Raw genomic sequence first — 14,913 nt, forward strand, 5'->3', positions numbered from 1 at the left:
GAATATATATATATATATATATATATATATATATATATATATATATAATTTTAATCTTGACATTTGATAAATTGCATTGGTCCATGCAACAGATGCAACGCTTGATACGTCCAGTTGTCCAGTTAACAGTGCTTGTCACCTACCTCTGCTCCTGCGTCGAGTGGAGGGACCTGACAGAACTATCCCAGCTATGAAGACCATGAGGAGAAGGACCTGAAAACTCCTTGAGTTCTGCTGCATCCTCATTATCTCTGTCAGAGTCTGCAAAAATAAAGGCTTCTAGGATAGGATCTCTTTAGAAATAAGCATGCAACCTTAGAGGTTGAAAGTGCAGTTGGTGCTGCAGCTGCAGGGCTCGGGCTGTATGTTGGGTTTGAAGTGGCTGGACTACTTCTCTGAGCTGGTGGAACTCAGGACTAGTGCAGCTCACTGGACTAGGCGTCTGGATGCAGCAAGCTGCTCCTGCTGCAGCATCTATAACCTCTATAATGGAAGGAGGGGACAAAAGGGAGGCAGACACACCCACTCTGCTTTCCCTCCCTCATTTCTGCTTTTCTTTCACTCTCCATCTCCCTCTCTCCTTCTCTGAAAAAGAAGTGAAACCTTGTCCAAACTTTTTTCTCCTCTCTCCTTTCTTTTCTAAACATGTGTGGCATGTCCCCCACCAGCCCTGCACTCCATCTGCAGAGGTCCTATGACACTTTTACTCATTCCCTTCCCCTCTGACTCCTTTTCTTATTTTCTGTTCACATTGTGATGTTTGCATGCACATCAGTAATCTGGTTTTGATCGCAATGTGATGAGAATAGCCTTAAGAAACCAGTATGTTTGTATTTATTTGTGCATGGAGACCTCCTAAATATCCAACCTTGTGTGCACCGACTGATAGTATTCTGTTTTTATCTTTATGTCTTAACTGTGAAGTAATGGGTTGAAGTAAAAGAGAAGTTATCATTAACAGACCCAACAAGTATAGTTCAAGGTTGCATCTAAAATTGTTGCATTGCATATTACCAGAATCCCCACTCTTTTGCATTTAGTGGAAAAATCTAAATCCCAAATTTAATAAAAGCTTGTATTAGATCCTTATTTCATCAAATTATCTTTATCATTGCTCTGTTAAACTTTGTGGGGTTGCTGGAACCAATCCGACTTAACATCTGGTGAGAGCCAGAACACACCCTTGATAAGTCAGCAATCCAAAACAAAGACCACATACAAAGACAAACAGTTGTGCACATTCACATTTCTGGTCAATTTAGAGTCTCTAAATAACCAAATCCCCAGTCTGCATGTCATTGAACTGTGGGAGGACATGGGAGTACAACCACAACAGTGAAACACTAAAGGCTGTCTTTCCAGTTTGCTTGAGAACTAGTGACTTTTATGTTGTGATCTCACATAGATGATCATTTTGTTTGACCCGGTCAAAAAATAAAACAGCAGCCAAAGTGCTAAAGGTTAATGAGTGATAATTTGCAAAGGATTATTTACAAAACAAAACAAACTGAACGAGGCCGAAACAGGATGGCAAGTAACAAGCAGTATTTAAATCAAATATATATTTAGACTTTTGCCCCCCCCATAATATATTCATATTAAAATGCAACTTTTGAAATACACCAAAAAGAGATTCTAGGCACCATTTTCAATTATTCTTATGCTAACATTTATACTTTTAATTAACCTTCTATTTCCTGCAACAAACAACCAATAATACAGCAAATGACGGACATTTTTTTAATTGCAGTCTTCCTAACTAATGACATGACTTTCAGAAGTTTCAGGTGACAACTAGTGAGTAGCAGGTGAATGGTAAGGTAAAAATAAAGGGTAGATTTGTATTCAGCTAGTGACTCTTTTAACCCAATATAAGGTCCAGAGTGATTCTCTGCTTAGGGACAAGTAAAAAAAAGTGTTAGGGCTTACTAAGTTTCCAGATGGAGAACATCCAGGGTCACTCTAAAAAAAGTCATGAGATATTTCCAAAAATAACAGAATCCTAAATGACTAATGAAACTGTCATACTGCTAATATTAGTGGTGATGGGACTCTTGCCACAACAAAACGTGTTGACACTGCTTCATGGATGACAATAAGGTCAAATGGGGTAAAAACTAAATTGTAACTCAGTAGAGGTGAATGACATACAAATACAAGTGTATTGTTGACTCCTTCACATCTTTAACATTTGGCCTGGTTCCTTAACCCGAGTTACCTCAACCATTGAGAACATTTTGGTTCCTGGCTGCTTCAGTCTAGATAATTTGATGAGCTCTTGGCCAAGTCACTTAAGCCATGTGTATCTGAGAAGCAGCCATTTTATTCCATGGAAACAATGACTCCCATCATTCCTATCTCTTAATATATTTTCTTGCATGGGCAGGAAAGACTTTACCATAACGAGTACCACAGACCACACGGTAAAAATATACGATTCTGCAATGTGTCAAAAATTCAGACAAATCCATCTGGTGCGTCATAAAACTCACAGCGACAACACGGCACCGAGAGGTTGTTTTGAAGTGGAACTTGCAGCATATCGGTGTTTACGGAAAGCTAATTTAGTCTCTGCATCTGTTCATTTGTGTGTTTCGTCAGGCCAGTTTTAATCCTGGTGTACCAGGACTCTGCGCCCAAGCTGGGTCTGGAGACAAGAGGACTGTGTTTGTGAAAAGCTCACAAACATGTCCTCTCACACATGTGTGTTTCAGTGCATGATTTCCAACCTGTCCAGCTTCCAGTCCTTGATAATATCCCACGTGTCATCAAATGAGACAGGAAATGGTGTGCACCAGAGCAGGGGGAGGAGGAGGGCCTCCAAGAGGAAGTCCCTGAGCAGATTGTGGTGGTGGAACCCCAGCCTCCAACAGGCCAAAAGACATTAAACACAGATGAGTCATCAAGTGCACACAAGGAAAATGATAAAAGAGCCTGGGGTATAACTACTCTGACTTTGACTGTTTTGCTGAAAGGAGTTGTTGATTCATATGAGCACAGGAATGAGGGAAAACGTGGCAGATAAGTTCGAGTAGATAAGAAATATACAGGGAGAAATAGAATAGAATGCTGTAGTTGTCATTGCATTGACATATTGGAATGGAAAGGTGCCTTGTTGCACACATCACTCTCATAAAAATAAATTAATAATTTCAAAAATTAAAATACCATCCATGCTTCATCTGTTTTTCTCCATTCATTCTGTATACCTGCTCTGCATCCATGCATACTATGTCCATCAGACACATTAACCACGCTTAAACACTTGGATTATTAATAGTATTTACATAGATAAAAGTTTTGTGCATGCAGTTTTATATAATTTAAGCATCTTTAATCTATGGTAATGCCGTTATTGCCTTAGGATAGCAGCTGTTCTGTTTGTTGTGTCTTTGAATCCTTATTTTCAGATAACTGTGACGTCTTAGGGAATGAGTTGAAACAGTGAGTGACCAGGGTGAGAACAGTGATTTGGTGGCTTTGGAGAGTAATCTAAACGTGTTCTATATGGGGAAGAGGACAGCCAGTAGTCTTTATAGTGCCAAAGAGTTTAGTTGTAAACAACTTGACTTGTTCTTGGAGTTTGAAAGACGTTTTGTTCCTCAACAGAGGAACTTCTTCCGTTTCTGGTTGATGTAAGAGGGAAGACTAGTAGTATACTTCTCTAACTCTAGAGAAGTATACTACTAGTGCTCCCTCTTATTACAGCTATGTCTGAGAGGTTTGTAGATACATGTGCATAGTAATAAAAGAAAACATGTTTATTTAATTTCTCTCTTTCACTTTTTCTTGTCGGTAGTTTTCCTCTGCACCATCTCCTTGTCACCACTGTTGTGACTATGCTGTCACCTCCTTCTTTTCCTCCACCTCACTCTTTCATCCCTCCTTTTGTGGAATGCAGTCTGGTTTGTATCAGTGGTAGACTGTACATGTAAACATAATTAGCCTGCAATTCGCCAACTGACCTAATTTGTTTTATGAAGTTTGACACCCTGAAAGCCGCTGTGCCACTCCCCCGCTTTCTCTAAGTGGGTAGATTTATTTTTCTTACATGCAGTGCCCATGCTTGTGTCAAGTTGCGGCAGGAAACAACATCCATAACAGCCAAACGTCCACTTTGATTTCCACTCCAATAAATCAATTTTATTGCAGTTTGTTATTTTCCAAATCAAAAAACAATCATGAACAGATTTATAAAGAATATTTTCTGGTGCTTGTGTAGCATGAAACATTTTTATGGAACATGTATTTCGATCATTCTACTTTTTGTCTTCTGGCACCCTGAGATGATCCATCACTCCATCTGCACGTTATGGGTATTTCAGTTTGCAAAGGAAAAAGACTTGCCTGATCAAGGGCCTACAGCTGAAAGTTTATGTTCCCCTAATAAAAAAGCAGCTTTGAAAAGCAATGTTCCAATTCTCCTACATGCATGTGGACCAGGTCTGAACTGCAAAGTTGCTTTAGGATGTCAAAGTGACATAGCACAACAAAAACACATTTACAGTGAGCAAATACTGGAATGGAACTTTGTTTAGAAGTTGCACCACCTGTGCTTAGAAGCCAAAAATCATCTAGATGCATTTGTTGCCTGCCATGCATAATGTTCTTGGTTTTTACCTGCTAGGTTGAATAATGTCTTTTGGTATAGGAATACAAGCATGCAAGGATAATTAGAAGCAGATTAAGCAAGACAAAAATGACCAAAATGGATATTATTTATAACTTAAAATAGTTTGTTTATTTGATGACAATGAAATAATCTCCAGGATTTATTTTTTTAAATACATGTTGGAATCTTCAAGTCAGGAGCTTTTGTGAAAGAATAACTTTGCTAATGCACAGAAAGGGAGAGAAACATCCCCAGTTAGTGAAAGACGTGGAACAGAATCAGTGTTTCCCTAGTAAAGGACTAGAAGACACCACAAATCAGCATTGCATGAAAACATCAAGCAGCGAGGATACAAGAGAGACCAATAACAACATTATTGGATGCTAGAACCTTATGTCTGGCAAATGGAACGGTCCGGAGAAACGCTGAAGATGACTTGAAAAACCCAGTTTGTTTAAAACCATTAACAGATGTATTCACCTATGAAGTGCAGTGGGAAGAATGAGCAGGCGTGTAGACCAATGCCATTTATTCAGTACATCCAGGTGTTACATCCACCTTGATGAGCATCTCAATTCAAACCAGCAACTGTACATGGCACCTAAATGTTGTAGGTTAAAGGTCTGGAACAGACACTTTTTCTCAGCAGGCTGTCTGGTACCTTTTGGTTCCAGAACCACCCTGCACCTGACTTTTTTGGTCATCATTCATGAAATCAGTGAATCAGGCTTTGGCAATATTTCTTGTGGGAATGTTGTTATTAACGGTCAACTTACAGCCATGTTAAAACATCTGCAATTAGATGATATCAGCCAACATCTGATGTGGTACTAACTCTGACCAGATTGCAGCCTTATTTTACTCTTTTCTGTGTGGGCAGGGTAATGTGTCAATAATGGCGACGCAAAAGTTTCCGTGGCATCTTAAAATAAGCGTATCAGCTGCGCCAAGAAGAATCAAAACCGTTTGGAACTTATTAAATTTGAAGTCTTTCACTTTGACGTTAATCAAAGTGTCATCTTCTGCTTTCATTTATCCTGTTTTTGTCACCAGATTCCTCTCACGGCTTCTCTTTTATTCCTCTGGGGTTAGGGGAACACACAAGGGTTTGAGGACATGACGGGTTAGGGCAGGCAAGTCCTTGTTCTGCTTTTGCCATCACAGATTTGTCACATTCCCCTTCTTTCTTTTTAGTGTTTTTTTACGCACCTCCAGCTTTATCTGCCAGCATGCACCAAGTCGCCAAAAACTGTATCATGGTACGTGCTATAAATGCAGTCACACATGTCTTTGTGTACGCATCGGTTACCATAGGGCTGTATATTCTGCTTCTTCTCATGTGGGCCTCTGGCCATTACCCTCCCTGAAGAGGAATCACCTTTACTCAGGTGGAAAATCACTCAGCCAAGACCCCACAGTTCCACAAAATCTGAAAATGTTAAAAACTGTTCAAAGATCACAACTCTTTTTTCAATTATTTCTTCCTTCCAGGAGCGTTAGTGCGATTGGAAAACGTTTGCAGCTGAAGCCAAGAGTAGAAGGTCCTTCACAGCTCAGTCATGTGTGCAAGTTTCCTCACTTGGGCTGGTTGTGATTTTGAGAATGGAAAAAGACAATAATTTAGATTTCTTTTTTTACTCACTTTTTCCAATATGCTCATGCCATGAATGGAGTGCCTTATTGAGTTACAGTGTTCCACACCAGGTCTATGCAGTTTAGGACAAAAAAACCCAACATTGACGATAAAGGACACCAATTCATACCTTGTGTATTCTTCGTTAGTCCCCACCACAGAAATCCATGGAAACTGTGACGATTTCCTTGCTATTCATATTTCACCACGTTTCTATACTGTAACCTCTAGAATGACACGCTCGCTGAAAAAATACCTTTTTCTTCGTCTTCGTAATTTCATTCTGCTTCTGTCAAGATGTGTGGCAGTGCAGGAAAGTCTGATTTTCCTGCCAGGTAAAATTGGGCTGCACTCTGCATTCTGTGTTGGAAAAGTGGAAAATATGATGTATGGAATACTCTGAGAAATATTCACACTGTCTTCCAGGGTTCAAGGCCTCATACCGTTTCACCAGAACGTGTGCACAAATGCACATGTTGAATATGCATAGATTCTGTAGATCAGATCCCACCTGTCACGCTGCTAATAATATTATTAAACCATAAATTATAGAAATCCCAGCAGTGCCTGGATCCTCTCTCTGTCTATGACGTTATTCCTGATTACTGTAACAGTCTTGGGGGGTTTTGCTCTACGAGTACACAATGTTTAACTTCACTCCCACACAGAAAAGGAAGGCTGTCCAAATACTTTTCAAGAGGTGGGAAGGATGAGAGGAGGTGGTTTCTCCACTGTAAAAATCCCCAAAGGGCTCCTCCTGTGATACCTACATAGTGATTACTGCACTGTTTTAGGGTAATAGCTAATGTAATCAGACTTAAGCATCCATCATTTGGACAGTTGTCATGACATTTCATGTTACATAACTCATGTAAGAGTTGCTGCTTTTACATCAAAGAATTATCACGAAGATCAACCATGTTGTGTTTGGTGCTAGCCCACAAAATTTAAAATTCCAGCATAGAATATAAATTGAGGCAAAAGATTAAAAAAAAACCTAAAAGTTAGTCAATCCTAAAAAAATATCCTTAAATAGCAAAAAATGTACTTAAGCCAAGCAACTATAAAGACCTAGGAAAAAACCTTTTGAAACCGTATTGCCATTAACACCCAGACTTTTGTTCTTGAGACAAACGTGAGAAAAACTCTAGTTTTAAAGTTAAAAACCTTTAGAACAGGTTATTCTTGATTGGTATGTTCCACAGGCTCACTTTACGACAGCCTTTGACCAGATTTCTTTGAGAAAGTGAGACAATAGTACAAAGATGTTTAAAAAACTGTAGAGTTGTGTTGCCAGCTGCCATGTGGCAAACAGTAAATCTTCCTTTTTAAAAGCTATGAAGGACAACAGCAAAGAGGACCGGGCGGGAGAAGTTAGAGGGACAGAGGGAAAAGACCAATATAATTCATCCACTCTAAATTTGTCTCAGCGGCAGAAGGGAGCAACCAAAAGCTCAATGTGTTTCTCATTTTGTGTGACCGTGTGTGTGTTGTGTGCATGGGTATGTGTGAGCAAGTCTGAATACTTGATGTGTGTTTGAGTGATGTCAGAATGAATCCTCCATCTGAAAGATAGATAACCACATTACATGGGAGGATTAGAGCTGCAGCTTAGAGCTGACAGCTCCTCAAATCTGACTCTGATACGGCAACAAAAAGAAAAACATACAGATGTCGGCATCGTATAAGTGAATATTTTTACACACTTTGTTTTATGCTACTGCAACCTTGTCGGTGCAAATGTTGTCCACGTGCACTTTGACCTCTCTTTGTCAATCATGTCATTCATTATGGGGGTTGGCACCGAAAAGTGAAAAAAAGTTGGATTCATATAGCTTTCTATAAATGCTACTCTACACCAATAGTAGATTTTGTTTTACTGTTCACACATTAATCACCCATTATTCACACCATTTCACATACTGCAGGCCCAGCTGACCAAGAGTAATTTGTTTTTTTTTAATGTCAACAAAGGTCCAGTGTACTATGTAGACCACAGGAGTTGAACCGTGGAACTTACAGAAAGACTTTCTGCTCTACTCTACGTTTGATGGAAATATTCAGGGGATTAATCATTTATCATTTATCTGAAGCAGTTACTGCATATTTAGGCTTAGCTTTACCACATCCCTGCCAATCAGTAGAATAGCATAAAGGGTCATTGTGTTTTGTGATTAGCTAACAGTCCACCAAGGTTCCTATTTGTGTATGGTGTTTTAGCAGATACCTGAAGAGCATTGAAGGTCAGATGAGAGTGGCCTGGTTGGGACAGACAGATAGTTGAATCAAAGTTTTCAGATGGAGCTGCCAGGATTGTCGATAAAGTAAATGAAGCCATTTGTTAAAAAAAGAAAAAAGATTGAAAGGATGACTAGCAGAATGAGTGTGATTTTAATGACTAGCTGGAAGCCCAGTTATACTTGTCTAGGATGGAAAGCTGGCTGAATTATTAAAGCTTTGTTACAGGTCCTTCATCTAATTTTTGACTTGCTCTTGTACCTGATGTACTTCAGTCAACGGCACCATTTACGGGATTTGACACATTTTGAACTTTTTGAATCAGCCTCACGTCTTGAAGCTGACTGACGCCACCATGTGTACAGTATTTGAAAATCTGGACCTTATTCATCATAACCATACTCCTGTATTCAAACGCTAACCTGGAACAGAGGGCACAATTATGACCAGTCTCACACGTCAGAGCTGCTCTATGCTAAAGTCATTTACAGTCACTGATGCTGAGAACCACTCACTTCTGCTGTTTGTGGAAAACTCCGGCATCAGGTTTAGTTTGAAAGTGCAGACATTTTCATGTAACGGTGTTTTATGGCGGAACGCTGGCTCTGTGTGCACACGCAGTGACCCAAACACAGGGGGTGCTTTAAAAGCCAGTGGATAAATTGTTTAGAAGTGTTTGTACACTGTACACGTCTGCACGCTCCATTCCTTACCTGCACTTCATCAGCGGTGTTATTGTCAGAGTTAACTTTCTGTTTTGTCTCTAGAACTAAATCAAACACTGTGAGATGACAGCAGTAAACAGGTGAAGTATCTGTTGACTCATCCAGGAAGAATCTTTGGAAGACACATTACATTGACTTGTGCTGTGCTTGCGTGACATAGAAGATTAAAATATAATGTTGGTCTGTTGGAAGACATATGGCTGAAATAGTCAAGTCAAGTCCTGTCAAGTCCTGAAAATTAGTATAGAGTTAGAATGTCGGCCTACTTCATTAAGTCTGCGTACCAGGAACAGCACTTCACAATGGAGACTTGGGCTTCAACCTTCTTTTTGTAGATTGACTTGGTTGGTGCATTCAGAGTTAAAACAGGGTTTTATATTTCAGCCAAATTATACAATAAATGCAAACACTAGATCACCAAATAATTACAAAATCCTATATTAGCACACAGTTAGCTACTAGCTTGCTGCTTAACAGGATCTGGCCCAGTGTTAGTAAAAGTAGCGTGACATTATATAACAACGATTAAGTTTTGGGCACTCACCAAACTGTTCTAACTTCTAACATGGCAGGTATACATTTGTCAAGGCAAAACAAAGACACAACGAATTAACCTTTAAAATAAATATGATAATTGACTTTTATATTGTGACAAGGACAGTAGTCCAACTCAACTGTATCCTGCTCTAACTGTAGCCTCTCTCTGTGTAAACTACTGACGATATATCGTAAGGTCTGTCACTTTACAGCTGCAGAATTTCTTCTTAGAAAGCACTTCAGTGATTGGCAAAGATACAGACAGGGAAAAAAAGTGGGGGGACAAAATCTCTGATTGATCTGTTTTTGTGGCTTGGTGATGTAATTGCACTAAACCCATCTTTGCTTTCAACTTAATCTTTGTTCCTGAGAGATGAAGACAAATAAACCGCAGGATAAAAACCAAGACAGGCTCTGGAAGACAGACTTGAGGAAGACATATTTGGTGCAGCCTAAATGGTTGGGTGAAGGCAAACTGGATGCCAGTGAGCTAAAGAAAAATGACCACCTCCCATTACTATATCATCGCAAAGTCACACTTCACAAATGGCAGAGTTTACAAGAAATGATTCTTCTAGTCCAACATTTATCTGTCAAAAGTATGGAGAACGTGGAATTCACCTGGAAGCGGACCAAAATAAATCCATGTGTGAGTGATGGCAAAGTGGAAGGCACATTTGGACACACAGCAGTCCTTGTTTGACCTCACAGGGGATGCACATAATGCTCAACAGGTGCACAGCTTCATCTATTTGTCTTCATGTCAAACAGTGGAAGGTTGGCGCAGCAGTAGAGCCGGTTCCTGCGCCACGTGCTGGCACCATCTCCGGCAGATGACAGATTGATGGAACCGAAGAAGAAGAGACAGAAGAATAGGAGTGTTAAGTCCAGAAACAACAGGAGTTAGAGATAAATGAGCTCAGTGTGAAACTGAAGAAGCAAGAGGCAAAATTTCTGATGGGTTAAACTCTTAAAAAAGACTTTACATTCAAAATTCCTCAAACCTGGCCTCAACAAACTCCCGGAATCAAGAGGGGAAGTTTTTTTCAGGAATCTTCGGTGAGAAGATTTTTTTTTTCTTTTCAATGGAACTTCGTTAGAAGGCAGTAATGGGACGAAAAGGAAAATAGAGTGTGGGATACTTAGAATGGAAGTGCAGATTTATTACAACTTGGGTGTAATTTATGAAGTTTTAAACCGGGAGTAATATTTTTTCACGTGTTCCACAAAATAATTGTTTCAACAAGTTTAAGAAGTTAAATTTAAGACTTTGTAAGTCCCCGTAATGAATGCAATTTCAGTTCTTTGACAAGTTTCAACTGACAGGAAAAACTGCGCTGAAGGCCCTGAGGGAATATCAAAGTCTTTTCAAAGTCCTCCCATCATTCATGTCCATTATGTAATTTTTTATTTTTTATTTTTTTTATTTCACAATTTGTACCAGGCTACACATTTGTGAATTCAAGTACTAAGGTATCCATATATTACACAGGTTCCCATATTTGTTTTCTACAGGCACTGTGAATAGGGTGGCTGTGTGACCATCATTTATAGACATACTGTTCCTGGTCAACTGAGATCAGAAACATCAACAGTGTCTGTTGTATTTGTTCAGAATTGTAGATCAGTTTTACTCAGCTGCACACTACGTGGACCATGGTGTTGTGTCAGATATTGAACCAACCTTGTCCACAATTATTTGACTTTTGGGGAGAGGAAACAGCAGAAACATAAAGTGTGATAAAAATAAAGAGATAAGATAAAATAAGATAAAAATGTAACATTTGAACAGATGCTCTTTTACAAAACATCATGGCTCATTTATCTAAAAAAGGCGAATATTTTTTAAGAGTTCGTGTTACCTTCTTGTCACAGGCTGCAGTTGAGTGATTGCAGGGCTCTAACAAAGTGTTTCATTCTCAAAATATTATTTCAGCAGGTTGGAGAAAAGTAGGATTTGTTCATAATTTCCTTCTAACAGCACACATTGGAGACACACTGAGGTCTGGAAGTGATGGATCCAATCAGTGGAGACACTGCCGCATATCGTCATAGGTTAAAATACTCCATGTCCTTAGAAGCTGCACATAGAAGGCAAAAGAAAATGAGGCAGAGTTCTCTAATGCCACCTGGCTGAGGGCCATTTCTGTCATTATCATGTAGCCCATTGATTATAAATGTCAAATGGAAACTACAGTTCCTCTGTCTGCATGTTTGTTCACAGAGGCATAGTTCACTAAAAAAGCTGTACTTTTCCATGTAGGGCATGTTGTTGTTCAAAGATTTTTCCCATTAATTTCCAGACTGTTTACAGTTGTCTATGATTAGACATGTTATCCTCAAAATGTGGTTAAAAATAAGTTTAAAGTTTAAAGCCAATTTACTAAAGACGTGTCAGCCATTAAAAAACATTTTAGACAAGATGGTTAATTGTTTTACAAATGCTAAGAAAAAATGTTAGTCAGAATTGCTTCACATTATCCAAAATAATACAGAAAAATTGAGTGGAATACTTTAACCTCAGGACAATTAAAGATGAGGTCAGAGGTTACAGAGACTGAATAAATAGCAATGACAAATCAAGGGAAACTATACCACTACTAAAACCTACAGAGCAACAACAAATACAGCTTCTAAACAATTTTTATAGTGTAAAATGTAAAAATCTTTATTGAAGACCCTTTAAAGCCACATGCATTTTTTTAACAAAGTCAAAGATAATAACGAGTAAAGATAGTTGAATTAAAATTGAGCAAATGTGTATGAAAGTGTTTCCAAATAAATTAGTAAAAGCTGTGTAAAGCTAGAGAAAATAGACAGAATCGCAAAAAATATCAGAAAATTAGTTTTTAACAATTGATTTTTTTAGCCAAACATTAGCCAAAAGACCCAAAGCATTTCATAAAAAATCAATGAAAAAAGTTCCAAACAATTTTTTTTTTTACCAATAAAAAATATTTCCTGTCTTAAGGAATCATGAGCCGCTGTTTTGTGGTTGTTTGCTGTGTTTCCATTGAACTTTGACGACAAAACCTCATTCACACAGACTTCAAGGGGTTTGTGTATTTTCTACTCTGCATAAAAGGGACGTTGCATAATAGAAGCTGTGTTAAGAACTGGGACTTATCATAAACATGACATATGGAACATGAAATTATAACACATCATCACCGCTCTGCAGCTTCAGACCAACAACATCTCAGTGAAGTCTACTTACCCGCTGAATAATTTGAAGGATCAGAGCCGTTATTATAAAACAAAGAAAGTTTAGGAGCCCCAGAAGGCCTTTAAAGGACAAAGAGTAAATATTTGGGCTATTTTACCTCATGCAGTGAAAAACCACAGCTGAGGGCAGTGGTATTTAAGTTGTAATTAATTCTGTCGTCAGCTGAAACAAATGACTCCCCAGTGATTTGGCATGTTCAGCCCATTAGCTACAAATAACAGTCAGAACTCTTTTTTCCTGACACTTTAATGTTTATGTTCCACGATTTAAGACATGGGTTAGTGTTTGCTCTGAAGACTATGGTGTGTCCTGTTGTGTTGCATTGTGTTGTCCTGTCCCTGCTGCAGGTATGTTACCATTTACTGTTCAATGATCTGCAGGGTCTTTTTGGAGAACGGTTTTCTTTTAATACAGTGCAGGTTTAACTCCAGTGTCCAAGTTTAAGAAGTCAACTGTTGCAGAAAAACAAAAACTAATTTGCTGTAAGAAGAAACAGGAGAGAGTGTTGACAGCAACATGACAACACAACAGTGATTCTAACAGTGGAATCAGTGGAACCGACAACAGGGTTAATGTTAGGATTAGACATAAAAGACTGTCACACTCATCCATTGTCGTGTGTATTTTCAGAGTCTGAGTGGTGACAGCAACAAAGACTGATTCACTGGACACTGGCACCTGCTTTGTTTAGTCAATCTCTTTCTAAAATGTTGACCTCTCAACCAGAATCCAAAAATAATACACTTTGCATATCCTGGTTTCAGAGAATACAGGTATAGAATATACAGTATAAAGCCCCAGATGTCAACACAGAAAAGGTGTTTGACCCAGGTCATATATGAGTAAAAATATTTTTCATAGTTATACATGTATGTGGGGCCCATTGTGTTCTTATGGATTAATTAACTCCATTTTATTTTATGTTTTTATTCATGTTCACCTGATATTTGTTTATATACAAATGGATTTGGGATGATTGTGGACAGGCACTTGAAGGGCACCTTTAGGGTCATCTTGGTAAAGTGACCAGTTGAGCTAAAGTGTTTGGTCACTGTCATATAGCCTTCTGTGATCACTGCTGTGTTGTGTACGATTTTCTCCAACGTAAATTTGTCCACACCAACACTTTGAAGTTTCTTGTGCAATGATGAAGTAAATATCCCATGATCCTCCTTGTACTGTGTAACATTCCGAGTTGACTTCAGGACTCTGTGTGTTGAGACGTGGTTAATGGTCACATCAAGCCCAGTCACATGTCAAGATATACACTGGCACGACCATTGCTACCTGTCGCTCCGGTATTAGAGTAAAACACAGGTGAAAACTATTAGAGATTATAGGGGGAAATACTGATGTCTGGGAAACGTGTGCAACAGCTTCAGCACAAGAGTGAACGAATAAACACCTGAGGGTCTTTCACAGCCAGTGGGATAAGAGTCATGAACTGCAGATAACCTGACATTGTGTGGCAGATGTTCTCCATGGCAGCAGCAGCAGAAGGGTCCAGCTCTGTAATGACCATGCTGATGCCTGATTGTATTTAATTAGATACAAATGAGCATATTTTACTGTAATTCACCAGAAGCATTTATTTCATGAAACGCTCACATTATGACTGTAATGAAAGACGAGACAATTTTACGCATTAAATAGTCTTAAGAGATCGATTTCGGTTTGTTGTTGAGCTGAGGTGTGCTGTGAGTGTTAAAAGACCTCGGAAGGGTGCTCAAAACCCTCCTGACAGAAACAGGCCAACACCTAATTGGGTCTGGAGGAGAAGGAAGTTCTAGTTCTAAATGTCTCTTTTTTTCTCCAAACAATCTCTGTGTTTCACATTAAAATACTTTCCAGGCTCTAAGAAAGAGGATTTGAAACAGCCAGACTCAGGTTGTACCTGCAGCAGCGTTTGCCAGACAGTTGGGTTTGAACTCCAGACCCTGTT

At 39.0% G+C, this 14,913-nt stretch overlaps 1 protein-coding gene across 6 annotated transcripts in view; it reads right to left on the minus strand.

Moving 5' to 3' along the window:
* The window catches only part of abi3bpa (ABI family, member 3 (NESH) binding protein a), a 45,457-nt gene extending 32,184 nt beyond the window's left edge, over window positions 1-13,273 (minus strand). For 2 of the 6 annotated variants that reach the window (XM_017040089.2, XM_008328196.3), the window contains exon 1: window positions 144-12,060. In XM_017040089.2, coding sequence (XP_016895578.1) covers window positions 144-246 — 103 coding nt within the window. In that variant the 5' untranslated portion in view covers window positions 247-12,060. Of the gene's footprint in view, window positions 1-143 lie in introns of all 6 variants that reach the window. The other 4 variants (XR_003052284.1, XM_008328197.3, XM_017040090.2 and 1 more) reach the window with 4 other exon arrangements.
* Window positions 13,274-14,913: the final 1,640 nt, after the last annotated feature.

This window comes from Cynoglossus semilaevis, chromosome 16 (assembly GCF_000523025.1).
Source record: "Cynoglossus semilaevis isolate Cse_v1.0 chromosome 16, Cse_v1.0, whole genome shotgun sequence".
Classification (NCBI taxonomy): Eukaryota; Metazoa; Chordata; class Actinopteri; order Pleuronectiformes; family Cynoglossidae; genus Cynoglossus; species Cynoglossus semilaevis.